This window comes from Microcaecilia unicolor, chromosome 3 (genome assembly GCF_901765095.1).
Source record: "Microcaecilia unicolor chromosome 3, aMicUni1.1, whole genome shotgun sequence".
NCBI lineage: Eukaryota > Metazoa > Chordata > Amphibia > Gymnophiona > Siphonopidae > Microcaecilia > Microcaecilia unicolor.
This window is the reverse complement of record NC_044033.1, coordinates 302959525-302977521: the sequence shown is the minus strand read 5'-3', so window position 1 is coordinate 302977521 and position 17997 is coordinate 302959525. Positions and strand designations below refer to the sequence as shown.

The window sequence follows — 17997 nt, the reverse complement described above, 5'->3', positions numbered from 1 at the left end:
CTTTCTCTTGCCAGGTGTTGGTGCGGAAGTTAATGTTTAGCTTGAGGTAATTTTGAAATTATGGTATATTTTATATTTTTATACACTGCTTTCTTCAAACCAAAATGTGATCCTAAGTGTTTTTACATCTGGCACCAACCAAGTGACATCTGCTCTGGCTAGGCTGAAATACTGGCCCCACTCTCTCCCCTTAAATATAATGTATACCTTTCATAGCAATAAAAATATAGTGCTACCCATCCTCAGGAGCAAGGCAACTCTTTAAAGACCATGTTCTCTAATAAGCAGGGCTTTATTTATTTTTTTTTTAAACAGAAAAAGCATTCTATCCCAGGACAGACCCTGTGCAGACACTGCTCTCAAGCACACACAATTTTAGCTTCTAGAAATCTGCCTGGTTTACCTGAGCTCTGCCAACATTTTAATATATCAGTGTACTAAACAGCTGTGAAAGAAGAGGTCCATAGGATGATCAATGCTCCTACTAAGAGTGCCTTGTCCACTGAGACTGAGCTACCTCTACTACTTATTTCTAAAGTGCTACTAGACGTACGCAGCGCTGTACATTTGAACATGAAGAGACAGTCCCTGTTTGACAGAGCTTACAATCTAATTAGGACAAACAGGACAAACAAGAGATAAGGGAATATTAAAGTGAGGATGATAAAATAAGGGTTCTGAACAAGTGAATAAGGGTTAGGAGTTAAAAGCAGCAGCAAAAAGGTGGGTTTTTAGCTTAGATTTGAAGACAGCCAGAGATGGAGCTTGACGTACCGGCTCAGGAAGTCTATTCCAGGCATATGGTGCAGCAAGGTAAAAGGAACGGAGTCTGGAGTTAGCAGTGGAGAAGGGTGCAGATAAGAGAGATTTACCCAGTGAACGGAGTTCCCGGGGAGGAATGTAGGGAGAGATGAGAGTGGAGAGGTACTGAGGAGCTGCAGTGAATGCACTTGTGAGTCAGTAAGAGGAGTTTGAACTGCATGCAGAAACGGATAGGAAGCCAGTGAAGTGACTTGAGGAGAGGGCTAATATGAGCATAACGACACTGGCGGAATATTAGTCGTGCAGCAGAATTTTGAACAGATTGAAGAGGAGAGAGAGATGGCTAAGTGGGAGACCTGTGAGAAGTTGCAATAGTCTAAGCGAGAGATGAAAAGAGTGTGGATGAGGGTTCTGGTAGTGTGCTCAGAAAGGAAAGGGCAAATTTTGGTGATATTATAGAGAAAGAAATGATAGGTTTTAGCAGTCTCCTGAATATGTGCAGAGAACGAGAGGGAGGAGTCTAAGATGACCCCAAGGTTACGAGCTGATGAGACAGGAAGGATGAGAGTGTTATCCACAGAAATAGAGAATGGGGGAGGAGAGGGACACAGATGTTGACTTTAGTCACCACACTAACATGATAAATCTTGCTCTATGGTACAGAATTCCCAGTTTTAGTTTGTTTTTACAACAATTGGAGTTTAACAAGTAGTAGGTTTATATGAAAATGGGTCTCTTATGCAACTGGATTACTGAATTCAATACCTACCAGGATCAAATCCAAAAGCAATTCTTATAATTAGGAATTAGTGCATGGCTTCTTAACCACCATTAGATAAGCATCCCTGTAATTCCCTATATTAAGAAAGTCCTTACCTTCCCCTGCCAACACTACAGCTATCACTGTTTTGATCCATCTGCGCTAACGAAGAGTCCTTGGGAGAGTAAACGTTCTCCTGATGTGTTGGTGTGCTGCTCAGTCGCTCACTTTGGAAATTCCTTGAATTGGTTCTATTCAGCACTCCATCCGATATCGAGACTGTGATGATTGCAGTGCTGCCCACTCCAGAACGCTCTAAACTGTTTGTGGATCGAAATGGAGGCTTCACACTTTAAAAGAGAACAGACACTGAGAATTAGCCGACAGTCTTAAATTTAAGAAAAATTGTATTGTTGTCACACAGAGCCATGATGGGACAAAAGGGAACGAGAGAATTAATCTAGTGTTGTTAATTCCATTTTCCTTAAATCCTGCTAGAGCAGAGCAGACATGTGGGTTTATGCCACCACTCTACTAGCAGATGGAGACAAAGGACCACAGTGCGGAAGGAGTTTTACAGATGAGTATCCTAACATCCTATATAATAAAACGCACCTCCAACATTCTGAAGCCGAGAAAGTGAAGCCTTGAAGCATTCCTGCAACATTCCGGAACTACGTGTCGTCAATTGAGGAGATGGAGCCTTATAGAGCGCACGAATGCTTGAAGGCTTCACTTTCTCACACACACACATACTCTCTGTCTCTCACATACACTCTCTCTCACACACAGACACACACACACACTCTCTCTCTCTCTGACACACACACACACACTCTGTCTCTCACATATACACTCCACCTCTCACCCACACACTCTCTCTCTTAAACATACACACTCCGAGAAAAGGGGGGCATGGAACACGCTGGGGAGGAGAGGGAGGGGGGCATGGAACTCGGAGGGAAGGGGGGGCCAAGAACTCGGAGGGAAGGAGAGGAGGGAGAGGGAGGGAGGGGGGCCTGCACCTCGGACGGAAGGGGGCCTGGAGCTCGGAGGAGAGGGACGGAGGGGGTCATGGAACTCGGAGCCCCACACACACACACTCTGTCTCTCACATACACACTCTCTCTCACTCACTCTGACACAAACACACACACTGTCTGTCTCTCTCTCACTCACACTCCATCTCTCACACACATGCTCTCTCTCAAACATACACACTCTGAGGAAAACCTTGCTAGCACCCATTTCATTTGTGTCAGAAACGGGCCTGTTTTACTAGTCTAATAATGAAGTGGAGCAAACAATCTCATGAAAACTATAAATCATGATGCACCCCCAACCTTCATCAAGTTTCTTTTTTTTTTTTGGGGGGGGGGGGAAGGGAGGGAGGGAGAAATAAAGGGGCTGAATAAGGAGAGTCAGGAACAAAGTTAGCACAGCCTCTGACCAACCAGTAAGATTCTGAACTGGTCTAACAGCATTCAAGGAGATGAAATTAACTGGCAAGATTCTCTTTATCATTCTATTAGTCTAGTCCACATGTGTGGGACGTTCCTAAACCCTTAAGCACATGGGAAGATAATCCTGCTCCAAGAATGTCTTCTTCAAAGGCAGATTTCTTCTCTGGTCAGTACATTAAATCTGCCGTGTTTAATTAAAATAAAAAATGCAAGGGCCACCTTTTTTTTTTTTTAATTTGTACCCCACGCTTTCCCACTCATGGCAGGCTCAATGCGGCTTAGGTACTTATTTGTACCTGGGGCAATGGAGGGTTAAGTGACTTGCCCAGAGTCACAAGGAGCTGCCTGTGCCTATATTGGGAATTGAACCCAGTTCCCCAGGACCAAAGTCCACCACTCTAACCACTAGGCCACTCCTCCACATATATTTTCTGGAGAAACCACTCTGTGCTCCACTGATTAAACAAATATGCATGAACTTGATTTGCATACACTGCCTCCATTATATGCAAATCTTTTTCATGAACATTCATTGTAGATATTGTGAAAACCTGACTAGCAAGGGGTACTCCAGCACCGGACTTGGTAAACACTGATATAGCCTATCCAGTCCACCCTTCAATACCAACTACTAATTTCTATAGAAAATTATAAAATAAACTACACAGTAAACACAAAAAGCTGGTGATAACTCAAAATAATCAATATTCAAAATGTTAGATATGCTATAATCAACAAAGGAAAAAGACCTAAATGAACTAAACCTGGATATTCTGTATCCCAAGGTAAATGTTCACTATAATAAAAACGATCTTCCTACAAAAAAAATGACTACTCAAATTTTTATACTGCACACTTATGTTTCTGTAAGTTGCACAACTGTAGTATACACATCTCAAAGTTACGCAAAGACAAAAGGACTTGAGACTTCTCAGGTTCAAATAATCATGTAGCACCAATTACCACTACCACTACTCAATAGTTTATGAAATGCCGATGTCACATCAAGCATTTCCAACAAATTAAAACCAGAGATCTTCATTTAGCTCAGTTAAACTACAATATTGTTTTTGAGATTGGATTTTATGTTTAAATCATTTTTATTGAAAATACATCTCTAAACATTATGTAACCGCTCATTTACATTTCTTTTACTGGTTAACTCTGTGACCCAACCCCCCCACCCTATCCCTCCCTTCCCCATGTTCCATCTTCTAGGGAATAACTCTATACATTTAATAGGTAGCTACGGGCTGCTGGTGACAGCGTGTTTCAAAATGGTGTCCAAATCCTTTGTAATTCCTCACCTGCCTGCGACTGGAGGTCTGAGATTCCTATTCTCTCATGGTGAGCATCCTAGTCCGCCATTGTTGATATGAAGGCGCCCTTGCAGATATCCACTCAGTTAGAATTACCTGTTTACCTGTCACAATCGCTCTCAACACAAAGGCTTTGAAACCTTTCACCTTAGGTTGTCCCAATGTTGGTTGTCCAAACAGCAAGTTCGGGTTATAGGTCCATCTTTGTTTCCATATTCCATTGACATACTGTACCATCTCTTTCCAGAATTTCTCAATTTTCTTGCATGTCGAGAACATATGCCCTAAATTCGCACCTTCTGCTCTACATTTCGGGCATTTCCCCCATGGAGAGATTCCCATATAAAAGGCTCTTCTGGGGGGTATGTATACTCTGAGGACAAACTTATATTGTACTTCCCAATGCGTAGATTGGTATGTCACATGTCTGATTGAAAGAACATGAGTTTTAATTTGTGCTGCAGTTATTTCAACGTGGAGGTCTGCACTCCACAACCTTGACACTCGTACGTAATCCAATTCTGAAGCTAAGTCTCTTATGTGCTTGTGATGAAATGATAGGGGTACCCTCTGTTGTGCCTCCAGTGAGAAGGCCGTGGCCAATTCTTCTTGCGCATCTTCTGCCAATGATTCCCACGGCAACAATGTTACATAACGCTTCAACTCTCCATAATGACATTTTTCTCAAGTCAACAAGCCATATTCTACTTGAAGTTCCTCAAAAGATTTTATATGTCCTTCTCTTGTCACCGTGTGTATTAAGTATTTCATCCCTTGTTTCTTCCACCTATGAAATACTGCTTATAGTTGTCCTAGTACAAACGCCTCGTTGTCACAAATAAACAGAAAAGGCGTCACCTTCACTGACAAGTGGTGTAAACGGCAAATCCACCTCCAGACTGCCACGGCAGTCTTCATTACCCTTGACTGATTTAAAATGTATGGTATAGGTTTCCTGGTTGAATGTAAATAATTGCTGAAATGGCACCCTGCACTTATGTCAAGCTCCAGATCAGTGTTTGAGTAATCATGAGTTCCTCTGAACCAGTCATTGATATGTCGCATACCGCTGGCTACGCTTGAATGTCTTATACTTAGCAGTCCCAGGCCGCCATATTCCACTGGTGTACAAAGTGTTTCCACTGGGAGGCGGGCCTTCTTACCTCGCCATAAAATCCCTTGCAACATAACATTCAATTGTCTCTCATCTTCTCTTTTTAAATACAATGGCAAAATTTGAAATATATATGTCCATTTTGGCACCATTATCATGTTAAATAGGGCAATAGGGCCCAGTAGCGAGAGGGGTAACCCTGCCCATATATTCAAACTGGTTTTAGTCTCCCCTAAGAGCCTTTGAATATTCATATCATATAGCTTGTTTAAATCCGCTGGTATCAACGCTCCCAAATACTTAATTTTACCGGGGGCCCTCTTGAAGTGGAAATGACCCTTCCCTCTCCCCTCCTCATTAGCCCCTATGGCTAGGGCAGCTGATTTATTCAGGTTCAGCTTGAAGCCAAACAGTTGTCCAAAGTATGTAACTTCCTCCAATAGTGCCTCCACGGACCTCTCAGGATCAGTCAGCGTGAGCAAGAGGTCATCTGCGTACGCCAATACCTTAACTTTGTGGTTCCCAATAGAGACCCCTGCTATCTGCTGTTCTCTTTTCAAGAGTCGAAGCAGAGGTTCCAAGGATAGCACAAAGAGCAAGGGTGACAAAGGATAACCTTGTCTAGTACCTTTCCCTATTTCAAATAAATATTCCCACCTTACCTGGTCAAATGCCTCTTTGGCATCTAGACTGACCACCAAAGCCGGGTCTCCCTTCTTTGCACAGGCCGCTACTGCTAACAACAATCTGCATATATTTTGGCCTGGTGGTGTCTTACAAAGCCCACCTGTTCCTGTCCTATCAGGTTCGGCAAGTGTTCTGCTAATATTTTCGCTAGTAATTTAATCTCTACGTTGAGGAGTGATATTGGCCTATAGGCCTCTGCACTGTCCGTTGGCCTTCTCGGTTTGGGAATTAATGTAATCACAGCTATATTTGCATATTGTGGGAAGTGTCTATTTTCTATTACTCCCTCATAATATCCTAGTAGCGCAACTATTGCCTCTGGGGGTAGCATTTTATAGTATTCCCCCGTATACCCGTCTGGTCCGGGGGCCGACCTGAATTTTAGTGTCTTAATTGCCTTTTGTATTTCGAGTATAGTCAAGGGAGAGCTCAATCCCTCTGCCACTGCTGCTGATAATTTAGGCTTACCAGACTTCTCCAAATACTCATTTGTGTGTTGGATTTTTTTTTTTAATTAAGTTTCAGTATAGACATTATATAAACATATCTATGTAGCTTTTTTTTTTTTTTTTTGAGGGGAAGAAATAAGGGCTTACCTGTTAATTTTCTCTCCGATATCTTCCAGACAAATCCAGGCACATAATTACCCCTCTAAAACTACTATTCATATTCGATTTGGTCCCGAATAGTGGTCCAAATAGATTATTTACTAGTAAAAGAGGCCCGTTTCCGACAGAAATGAAACAGGCGCTAGCAAGGTTCCACGCCCCTCTCCCTACCTCCCCCTCCGAGTTCCATGCCCCCCTACCTCTCCTCCGAGTTCCAGGCCCCCTCCCCTCCGAGTTCCATGCCCCCCGTGCCTCACTCCCTCTCCCCTCCGAGTGCAAGCACGACCTGTCCTCTGGCAGCCCTTCGCCTTTCTGCGTGCCGGGTGTAATTAAAAAATTCTTACCAATCCAAGATGGCAGCTGCTACGCCTAGGTGGTAGAGACGCTTACATTTTTTCTTCGAAGATGCCAAAAAGACGAGGGAGAGCATCTGCCCGAGCATAGACCCTATGGACCAGTTTGTAGGCGTCTTGGGACAGAGTTTACCAGTCAGGAGCGGACCCCTAGAAGGCGTCGGCGAAAACCAGGAAACTTCTGCGTCTTCGGGGCACAATATTACCTTGAGCCCCGACCAGCAAACTCCACCCCCACAGCCGCAGTTGTTTAGCTCACCCCTCGAGGGATCGATGGGAACTTTGCCGAAGTGCGATGGACCCACGATGGAGGCTCCAGTACAACCTGAGGGAGGACCCAGAGGCCTTTTGCAGCCATACAAGGTGAGCGACCCTGTTGAATTGTCTGTGGGGCAACAAGTTATGGACTTAGAAAAGCGTCTGTGTGTTGAAAATTTGCCTCTTAAAATAATGGAGAAGCCAGCAGAAGTAACACTGAATTCTTTATGGGATTTAATATCCCAGTTTATGTTGTCCTCAACTCAGAAAGTAAACCTTACGGCAGAGACAGTATCTAAAATAGATCAAAAATTATCAAAATCAGATGTTAAATGCTTGGATGAAAAAATAGAAGTTGTTGAGAAAAAAGTTAAGGATATGGACAATTTGCAGTCAGTAATGATAAAAGACATTTCTAACTTAAGAAGGAAAACGGAGATATATGATAACTATTTGAGAAACAATATAATAAACTTTCCTAAAATTAAAATGGTGAAACCGACGGATATGATTAAGAGATACCTTCAAGAAATTTTTAGAGAATCCCGAGTCCAATTTACCCCCATTGAATCAGGTATACTATGCTCCTCAAAAGGATTTACCTCAAGAAAATAAAGATTCTTTAGATTTGACAGCATTTCTGGAGACTTCTGAATTAGAACAAGTACAACCTGCAACATTAATAGCAATGGTAGCTCTAACACCAGATGATTGTTTTTCAAGAACAGAGATAAATTATTTCTGGGCTTCAGAATAAATATGTTTCCTGATATTGCAAAACAAACCCAGAAACGCTGAAAACAATTTTTGTTACTAAAACTTGCGGTTCTCCAGCTAGGAGGCATTTTTTTATTTGAGGTTTCCTTGTAAATATATCATACGATATGATTCAAGCAAATATGTTTTTTTGGACCCTTCACAATTGACATCTTTCATATCTTCTAAAAGAGCTGGAGGTTCAAGCTAATTAAATTTCTTTGCCCCCTCTAGGTGCAGCATAACCTATTGTAATTTTGCCTTTTTATTTTTCCTGTTTTCTTCTGAAAATCTTGGATCCATATTATGGTAGACTTGAGTGTTAAAACAATATCTATATAATATTCCTTTATGGTTTCTTAGATAATTTTGTAAGTGTATTAACACTTTCTAGATCAAGTGTATAACCTTGAAAATGATGTAAAAATTTGCAAAAAAAAAAAATTCTTACCTCGGAGTCCGGCGTCAGCAGTGAAGGCGAGCGGCGCTTCACACTGCCTTCCCATCTGTCTCAGCTCTGCCTCTGGTCCCGCCCTCATTTCCTGTTTCCGGAAGGGCGGGACCAGAGGCAGAGCTGAGACAGATGGGAAGGCAGTCTGAAGCGCCACTCGCCTACACTGCTGATGCCGGACCCCGAGGTAAGAATTTTTAAATTACAGCTGGCATGCAGGAAGGCGAGGGGCTGCCAGAGGACAGGTCATGCTGAGAGAGAGAGAGAGAGAGAAGGGAGGCATGGAACTCAGAGGGAGGACAGGCGGGGAGGGAGGGGGGCGATTCTCTACTCACCTCCAACGTTCTGTGGCTGGCTGGTGCTGACCTCCCTTCCCTCTCACTGATCCGCCCTCTAACATCATCGCCAGGGCGGACCAATGGGAAGTGTGTTACGAACCCAGGCATCCAGACGGAGGTGCAAATTATTATATAGGATATTCAGCCAAATAATGATTTAAATTTGAATACGAATAGTTGGGGGTTCTACTGTGCTAAATCCCACCAAAATAAACATTTTATCTCCGATTTCAAGTTGCTTCTTTTATTATTTGTTATGTTAAAGCTCAATGCCCATTACTGTATTTGGACAAATAATAAAATATGCTATTCAGTAAGCTTTAATCATGAGAGCAAAGTAAATTTGCAGAGCACCAGAGACAGGGATCTGAAGACCTCCAGATAGGACTCTGCTACCCCCAAAGCTCAACTAGGGACCAGTTGACCAATTAGACCAAGAGCAAAGCACTCAGAACCAGATGCTGAAAAGTGTGTCCATCCACCTGCTGGAGGTAGAAAACACCAAGGAGCTAGACTGGATACCAAAAGAGAAATATCTCAGCTCAGTTTTCAGTTCTTTATCTCCACCTGCTGGTTGATGGACAACTACCCCACAAGTTCTAGAACAGTGGGAAGCTATGTAAGGAAAGTCAAATGAGAATGAGCTAAGCAACAAGAACAGGAGGAATGCACCAGGCCACAGAAAATAAACAGTTGTCAGATTTTAACTGGACACTGATACGTATGATGGTAAAATTATGTATCATACCTGATAATTTTCTTTCCATTAATCATAGCTGATCAATCCATAGACTGGTGGGTTGTGTCCATCTACCAGCAGGTGGAGATAGAGAGCAATCCTTTTGCCTCCCTATATGTGGTCATGTGCTGCCGGAAACTCCTCAGTATGTCGATATCCAAGCTCCATCCGCAGGACTCAGCACTTAGAAAATTACACCCACAAAGGGACACTCTGCCCAGCTCACCACCGCCGAAACGGGGGAGGGGAATTAACCCAGCTCATCCCCACACAAGTGGGGGAGGGGAATCCGTCCAACTCATCCCCGCGGAGCGGGGGAGGGACACCACACCCGCCGATGCGGGGGGATCTGGCTTATCCTGCAACCGCAACCGCGGGAGGAGCTGACTGACCCTAACACCGCCGAAGCGGGAGGGGTACAAAGCTGCCCTACAGCCGCACGAAGCGGGAGGGAGTGCCGGCAGAATTTTAAGTCTCAATCCAGCCCCGTAAAACGGAGGGGAGAGGAATGCAGCAGCTCACTGTAACACAAACTCGTCTCAACTCTTGAAGAATCCAAGTGAAAAAACTTGAACACGAAGTCTTACTGAAGTAACTGAAGACTAAACTTGAACCTGAAATGCAACCAGAATAAAAACAGTACAGATATCTGGGAGGGGCTATGGATTGATCAGCTATGATTAATGGAAAGAAAATTATCAGGTATGATACATAATTTTACTTTCCATATCATCATGCTGATCAATCCATAGACTGGTGGGATGTACCGAAGCAGTACTCACCCAGGGCGGGACATAGAAATCCCTGACCGCAACACTGAAGCTCCAAACCGGGCCTTCGCCGGAGCAGCCACAGTCAAGCGGTAATGCCTGGAGAAGGTATGAGCCGATGCCCAAGTTGCTGCCTTACAAATCTTTTCCAAGGAGACGGACCCCGGCCTCTGCCATCGAGGCCGCCTGAGCTCTAGTGGAGTGAGCCTTCAGCCGAATAGGCGGCACCTTCCCCGCGGCCACATAAGCCGCTGCAATGGCTTCCTTGACCCATCTTGCCACTGTAGGCTTAGCAGCCTGCAGACCCTTACGAGGACCTGCAAAAGGACAAACAGATGATCCGACTTCCGGAAATCATTGGTCACTTCCAAGTATCTGATGACTCGTCTCACATCTAGATATTTGAGAGCAGAGTACTCCTCTGGATAGTCCTCCCTACGAAAGGAGGGTAGACAGAGCTGCTGATTCACATGGAAGCGAGAAACAATCTTGGGCAGGAAAGAAGGCACTGTGCGAATAGACACTCCTGCCTCAGTGAACTGCAGAAAGGGCTCTCGACAAGATAGTGCCTGGAGCTCGGAAACTCTTCTGGCTGAAGTGATAGCCACAAAAAAAAAGACTGCTTTCAACATCAGGTCTTTCAGAGATGCCCTCGACAAGGGTTCAAAAGGCGGCTTCTGCAAGGCTCTTAGCACCAGATTGAGATTCCACACAGGTACCACTGAGTGCAGCGGAGGGCGCAGGTGATTAACTCCCTTGAGAAAGCGCACCACATCTAGCTGCGAAGCCAGGGAAGCACCCTTCAGGCTGCCCCTGAAGCAAGCCAGAGCTGCTACCTGGACTTTAAGGGAACTGAGCGACAGGCCTTTCTCCAGACCTTCTTGCAGGAACGCCAACACTGAAGAAATTGGAGCAGTGAAGGGAGAAAGTGAGCCTGCCTCACACCACGATGCAAAGGTACGCCAAACCCTGGCGTAAGCAGTAGAAGTAGAGCGCTTCCTCGCTCTCAGCATAGTGGCGATGACCTTGTCTGAGAAGCCCTTCTTCCTCAGACGCTGCCGCTCAATAGCCAGGCCGTAAGACCAAAGGGGGAGGGATTCTCCATCACCACGGGACCCTGATGCAACAGGCCCCGCTCCGCTGTCAGCCGCAGAGGTCCGTCCACTGAGAGCCTGATCAAGTCCGCATACCAGGGACGTCTGGGCCAGTCCGGACCCACCAGGATTACCCGGCCCGGATGCTTTGCCACCCGGTCTTCAACGCCAGTACCGGGAGAAACTCCAAAAGCGCCAACCGAATGGCTCTGAGTTCCAGGAGGTTGATAGACCACTTTGCCTCTGCAGGAGACCAGAGCCCCTGCGCTGTCCTTCCCAAGCAGTGGGCTCCCCAGCCCGTCAAAGAGGCGTCCGTCGTGACGACAACCCACTCCGGGGTCAAAAGAGGCATCCCTGCGGACAACTTGTCTGTCCTCAGCCACCAGCTCAGCGCCTTGCGCACCGCTAGGTCCAAGGGAAGGCGCACAGCGTAATCCTCCGACACTGGAGTCCAGCGCTGCAGCAGAGAGAGTTGTAGTGGTCTCATATGAGCCCTGGCCCAGGGCACTACTTCCATCGTGGCCATCATAGAGCCCAACAGCTGCACATAGTCCCAAGCCCGAAGAGGAGAGGCTACTAGGAACTGGTCCACCTGAGCCTGAAGCTTGACAATCCGATTGTACGGCAGGAACACACTGCCCACTTGGGTGTCGAAACGAACTCCCAGATATTCTAGGGACTGAGTCGGGCGCAGCTGGCTTTTCTCCCAGTTGATGATCCACCCCAGGGAGCTCAAAAGAGCAATCACCCGGTCTACAGCTCTTCCGCACTCTGCATAAGAGGGGGCTCGGATCAACCAGTCATCCAGATAAGGATGGACTTGTACTCCTTCCTTTCGTAGGAAGGCCGCGATGACCACCATTACTTTGGAGAAGGTCCGCGGAGCAGTAGCCAACCCGAACGGGAGGGCTCTGAACTGGAAGTGTCGGCCCAGGACTGCAAAACACAGAAAGCGTTGGAGGCCAGATGGGAATATGCAAGTAAGCTTCCTTGATGTCCAAGGATGCCAGGAACTCCCCTGCCTTCACTGCCGCTATAACGGAGCGGAGAGTCTCCATTCGGAAGTGCCGAACTTTCAAGGCCCGATTGACCTCTTTGAGGTCGAGGATAGGCTGTACGGAACCTCCTTTCTTTGGTACCACAAAGTAAATGGAGTAACATCCCTTGCCAAGCTGATCTTCTGGCACCGGAACGACCGCACCCAGGCGGATCAGATTGTCCAAAGTCTGCTGCACTGCCACAGCTTTGACTGGAGACTTGCAGGGAGAGTGCACAAACCCGTCTCTTAAGGGTCAGCAGAACTCTAGCTTGTAGCCGTCTCTGATGACTTCCAGCACCCAAGCGTCTGAAGTTACCCTGGTTCACTCACCCAGAAACGAGGACAGGCGTCCTCCAATCTGCACTGGGCCATGGACCAGGGCCCCGTCACTGGGTACGAGACCCTGGGGGAGGACCGGAGGACGCACCTCCGGGACGGTGGTCTCTGCGAAAGGAATGCTGCTTGGGGGAGAAGTTCCTCTTGAAATAAGAGGGGGCAGAGGAGCCCGACTTGCCCGGGCGATACAGACGGGCTTCCTGAAACCGTCCTTTGGAGGAACTGGGGCGAGCACAACTGGCCCGAGCCCTGACCTCTGGTAACCTCTTGCCCTTAGATGTGCCGAGATCGGTCACAATTTTGTCCAGCAAGACCCCAAAGAGCAGCTTGCCTTTAAAAGGCAACTTAGCCAGGCGAGACTTAGAGGCGTGGTCCGCAGACCAATGCTTCAGCCAAAGCCAACGCCGCGCAGAGACTGTCTGAGCCATACCTTTAGCTGAGGCTCTCAAGACATCATACAGCAAGTCTGCCAAATAAGCGAAGCCCAATTCTAGGGCCGGCCAATCAGCCCTCAAGGAAGGATCCGAGGGGGAAGCCCGCTGCACAATCGTCAGGCATGCCCTAGCCACATAGGAGCTGCAAACTGAGGCCTGCAAACTTAAAGCAGCCGCCTCGAAGGACGACCTTAAGGCCGCCTCCAATCTTCTGTCTTGGGCATCCTTTAGGGCCGTGCCACCTTCCACAGGCAACGCCGTTTTCTTAGTCACTGCAGTGATTAAAGAATCCATGGTAGGCCAAAGAAAGGCCTCCCGTTCACCTTCAGGCAGAAGATAGAGGCGGGACATAGCCCTAGCCACTTTGAGGCTCGCTTCTGGGACATCCCATTGAGCCGCAATCAAAGTGCGCATGGCCTCATGCACGTGGAAGGTTCTAGGCGGGCGCTTCGTCCCCAGCATAATGGCAGAGCCAACAGAGGCTGAGGGAGAGACGTCCTCCGGAGAGGAAATCTTCAAAATGCTCGTGGCCTGCACTAACAGGTTGGGCAAATCCTCTGAACGAAAGATCCGCGCTGCAGAGGGGTCATCCGCTCCATCCGAGCGGGAATCCGTCTCCTCCAAGAAATCCCCAAAGGACCGTTGGGAGAACTCAGATACGCTGCCCTCATCTACATCAGAGGAGACAGAGTCCTCTAGGGCCTAGAAATCCACCCGAGGGCGTTTGCTTCCAGAGGCCTCAACCCCTTTATCAGACAGGGGGGCAGGGGCAGCGTTTTGCATAAGAAAAGCCTGATGCAGCAGCAAAATGAACTCAGGGGACAATCCCCCCGAACTGTGCACTTCTGCAGCTTGGGCCACGGCCCTAGCCGCACCCTCAACCGGCGCTCGCAAGAGCGGGGGAGAAACGTGCTGCGCATCCAAAATGGCGTCTGGCGTGAAACTCCGAGAAGGAGCCGCACGGGAAGAACGGCGCTTAACTTTGGCCGCTTTCTTACCGTCGCCCGAATCAAGGGCGACCATAGTATTAACGTCTCCCAGCTCGAGGGCAGCCCAAGAAGAAGCCGTCCGAGCACAGTGGCCGGCCAACATGGAGTGGCCGAGCAGCGAGGTATGGGCGCTTATGGCGGGAAAAACCACCGCACTGGAGGAAGAACCGGGACACTGACCGGACTCCATACTGATGCTCAACAAAGGCGATTCAGGCTTTGAAACCCCCGCATCCCCGCTAGACGCACACACGCGGTCCGGGGAGCGAATCTTCGCGCCCTCGCCCTCCGACACCATAAGCCACGTGGAGACCGAACGGGGAACCCCCTGCCCGCTATAAAAAGGTAAAATTACCTGCTTCTCGCTCCGAGCTGTAACGAACTGGTGTCCCAGTGAGCAGCTGCAATAAACGTTGATATAAACGTTGAAATAAACGCCCTTAAAGGACGTCCAAATTTTTTTTTTTTTTTTAAACGGAGCCAGCAGGAGGGGGGAGAAAAGGAGGGACCTGGCACCACCAGGTTTGCACTTGCTCAAGAAGAGCCCTCAACCCCAGGTACTCAACAAAACCTAAAGATTAGGCTTGGAGACCTAGCCAGAGCTGCTGCTGTGTGTGACCACCACCTGCTGAGATAGAGAACATACTGAGGAGTTTCCGGCAGCACATGACCACATATAGGGAGGCAAAAGGATTGCTTTCTATCTCCACCTGCTGGTAGATGGACACAACCCACCAATCTATGGATTGATCAGCATGATGATATGGAATCTCCTGTTAATGCCACTGAATAAACTGTATATTGTTAGAGTACCCTGAGATACACATACTAACCAGTGTAACAATAGGTATATGGAGGGGGCAGAAAATCAGTTAAGGACTACTAAACCATAAATAAGAAAAAATATGTTTTAAGGACCCCCCCCCCCCCCCAAAAAAAAAAAAAAAAAAAAAACCAAAACCAAAACCAAAAAGGGCCCAGGGTATGGTTATGTTTGCACTTTGTTGGCTGAATCCTTTTTAGGAGAACGTGCCAGCCATAAATTCTTGAACTATAAGAAGATTATTTCTGTATGATGGGAGAGTGACACTGCATAATTTTACAGTGATGTTGGTTTGCCTTTTTGTGTTGCGCAACTGGAATCTGCATATGATACACGGCACTGCTGCTCTTTAATTTTTGCCATTAATAAGCATGGTCTGACTGAGACCCAGAGGCTGTGGAGCAAAGCCTGCTACTTGGTCTCCAAATTATTTAATTCGGAAGACATTCAAATATTACATGACACTAGTGATTGTACTGAGCATATCTGCTTAGTTATCAGATCATATGGTAGTTTTACCAACTGGCATATGTTGTACGTGTTGATTTTTGCAATAAATAAATCCAGGTGTTTAGAAGTTGGGGGGGGGGGGGGGGGGGGAAGAGAAATGTTAAAATGTTTACATGTTGATGATCTCATTATCTTCTGTATCTAAGAGATATGTTTTATCTCAAGCTTGTTGACAATCCATTTTGATAATCAATAAAAATGTTGAAACAAAAAGAACCTTAGAGCAGCTCTCAATCAATGTGTCAAGCACTGAGTTGGTGTGTCATGGTGCCAGCCAGTGGAAATTGCAGCGGCTGAGAGAGAGAAAAGAGCAGGCTGCAGGAAACAGTCTAGCAGAAGAGATGCAGCTACACTAATCCTAATACCAGCTCCTTCCCAGGCTGTCCAGGATCCAACCGTGCATATGGACTTTCACTTCAAGCAGAAACGAAAACTATGCCAAGCGTGGTTTGCTGACTGGACAGTCCGGGAAGGAGCACAGCGTTAGGGTTAGTGTAGCTGCATCTCCTCTGCTACGCTGTTTCCTGCTGACTACACTTTCCTCTCCCATCCGCTGTCCTAGAACTGCGACTGCACTTCTTTGGGGGGAAGGGGAGGGAAGAGAGGGGACGCGAAGCTGCTAGACTATACAGGTGAAGGGGATGAGAAGGGACACAAAACTGCTAGACAGTGGTGGGGGGATGAGAAGGGATACAAACTGCTAGACAGTGGTGGAGGGAGAAGGGACAAGGAACTGCTGGACATTAGGAGTATAGGAGAGAGAAAGGGTGATGGCAGATTATAAGGGTAGATGGAAAGGGAGAAGGAACAGGAAAATACTGAACCATAAAGGTGGAAGGGAAGGGAGAGGAGAAACGTAGTTGATAACCGAAGGGAAGTGAGGGAATGTTAGATGACAGGTAGATATGGGAGAAAGGGCAAATGGACAGCACACACTAGGAAGAGAGCAGCCAGGCAAGCAGGAAAGAGAAACTGGAATAACATGCTTGGAAAAATAAAATGACTGACAGCAAAGATTGTAAAAAAGTGCTTTATGTTGAAATTAAGTGTAATACATTAGCTTTAGGATCACAGAAGTCTTTGTACTTTGTTCACTAAAAAAGAAATTTCTGGGGGGGTTTTCTCCCATGTTGTGGTAGAAAGCCTAGTTTGACTTACTGAGATTCCCAGTTCAGTTTTTGTCTTCATTTTTCTATGACCCTTGTTCTCTATTTGGTGAGAGTCTGTGATGGATTGTGGTATTCTGTTTACATGTCCTGTTTTACCAGCAGTAGGTGTATGGGTGATCTAGAATCCAATTGTAGTGATGCTTAGTCATAGGTAGGGTTCAAGTTGTTTGAACCATAAGAATTAATGCTAATGTTTTATGGTAGGTTTGCTATATATAGGATATTTTTTCAGATTTTGTATTTAACAATGTGGAGAGATTTATGTTGCTATTAATCAGATAGGCAAGAGGAGAGTGGGAACATCAGGCACTTTAAGGAACAGACCAAGGACATTAAATGTAGAAGTAAAATTTATTTAAAGAAGACAAAACGGTACCATGTTTCGGCACTGAAAGTGCCGCTTTGGCTTTCAGGAGTCTACATAAATATAGGAGAAGATAAAAATTTCTTAAGTAAAATATAAAAAGAGGTATACATGTATAAGAAAGATATACAAATATGATAAAATTGCAATAAAATGATAATGTTGGCTACAAGGTTAAACAAAAGATTAAAAAAAGGATTTGGACAGACAAAAATTTTAAAAAATTTAATCTAAGAAAAGGAGGTGAATACTGCAGAATTTGACATATGGTTAAAACATTGCTATTGTGCAACATTGTTTAAATAGGACTGGAAGCGAATGTGAATAATATTCCTAAAGAAATCAATAAAATATAGGTATAAAAGTTTGTATGTTTTAGGAAGCATAGGTATACATATGTTTGAAAAGTGATGTAGGCACTAACCTTGGTAAACATGTACAGAAAATCCTTATGGGTAAAGTCCTCAGAAGTAGATCTTTTGGAAAAAGTTATGGTGTGAAAATAAATTTTGTGCTACTGTTTGTGACAATACTAAATTTTCATCCCTTCTACACCTTTCACTTTATAGTTCATGTCTTTCACTTTTGAGGCTCTTCCCACGATCAGTCTGTACACCACACTCCTTTATAATTTACGTCTATTTGCTGCCTTACAATACCCACTTCCACAGCCACAAATTCAAGCTCCACACCTGTTTTGTATTCCACATAACACAAAGGTCACATTTTGTCTTTTCTCCATGTTTTTACCATTCACGGTCCATGTCCAGCACTTTACGGTCTCCACCAACATATGCTTCACCTCTTAGCCCACCTTTTCCCCTCTATGCTATTAAAGTTTTGATATTGCTAGTACAAACC

At 45.8% G+C, this 17997-nt stretch overlaps 1 protein-coding gene across 2 annotated transcripts in view; it reads right to left on the bottom strand.

Annotated features, from left to right (window-relative positions):
- The window catches only part of LARP4 (La ribonucleoprotein domain family member 4), a 184458-nt gene that overhangs the window by 35738 nt on the left and 130723 nt on the right, over positions 1-17997 (bottom strand). For both annotated transcript variants that reach the window (XM_030198258.1, XM_030198259.1), the window contains exon 11: positions 1639-1872. In XM_030198258.1, coding sequence (XP_030054118.1) covers positions 1639-1872 — 234 coding nt within the window. The remainder of the gene's footprint in view (positions 1-1638; positions 1873-17997) is intronic.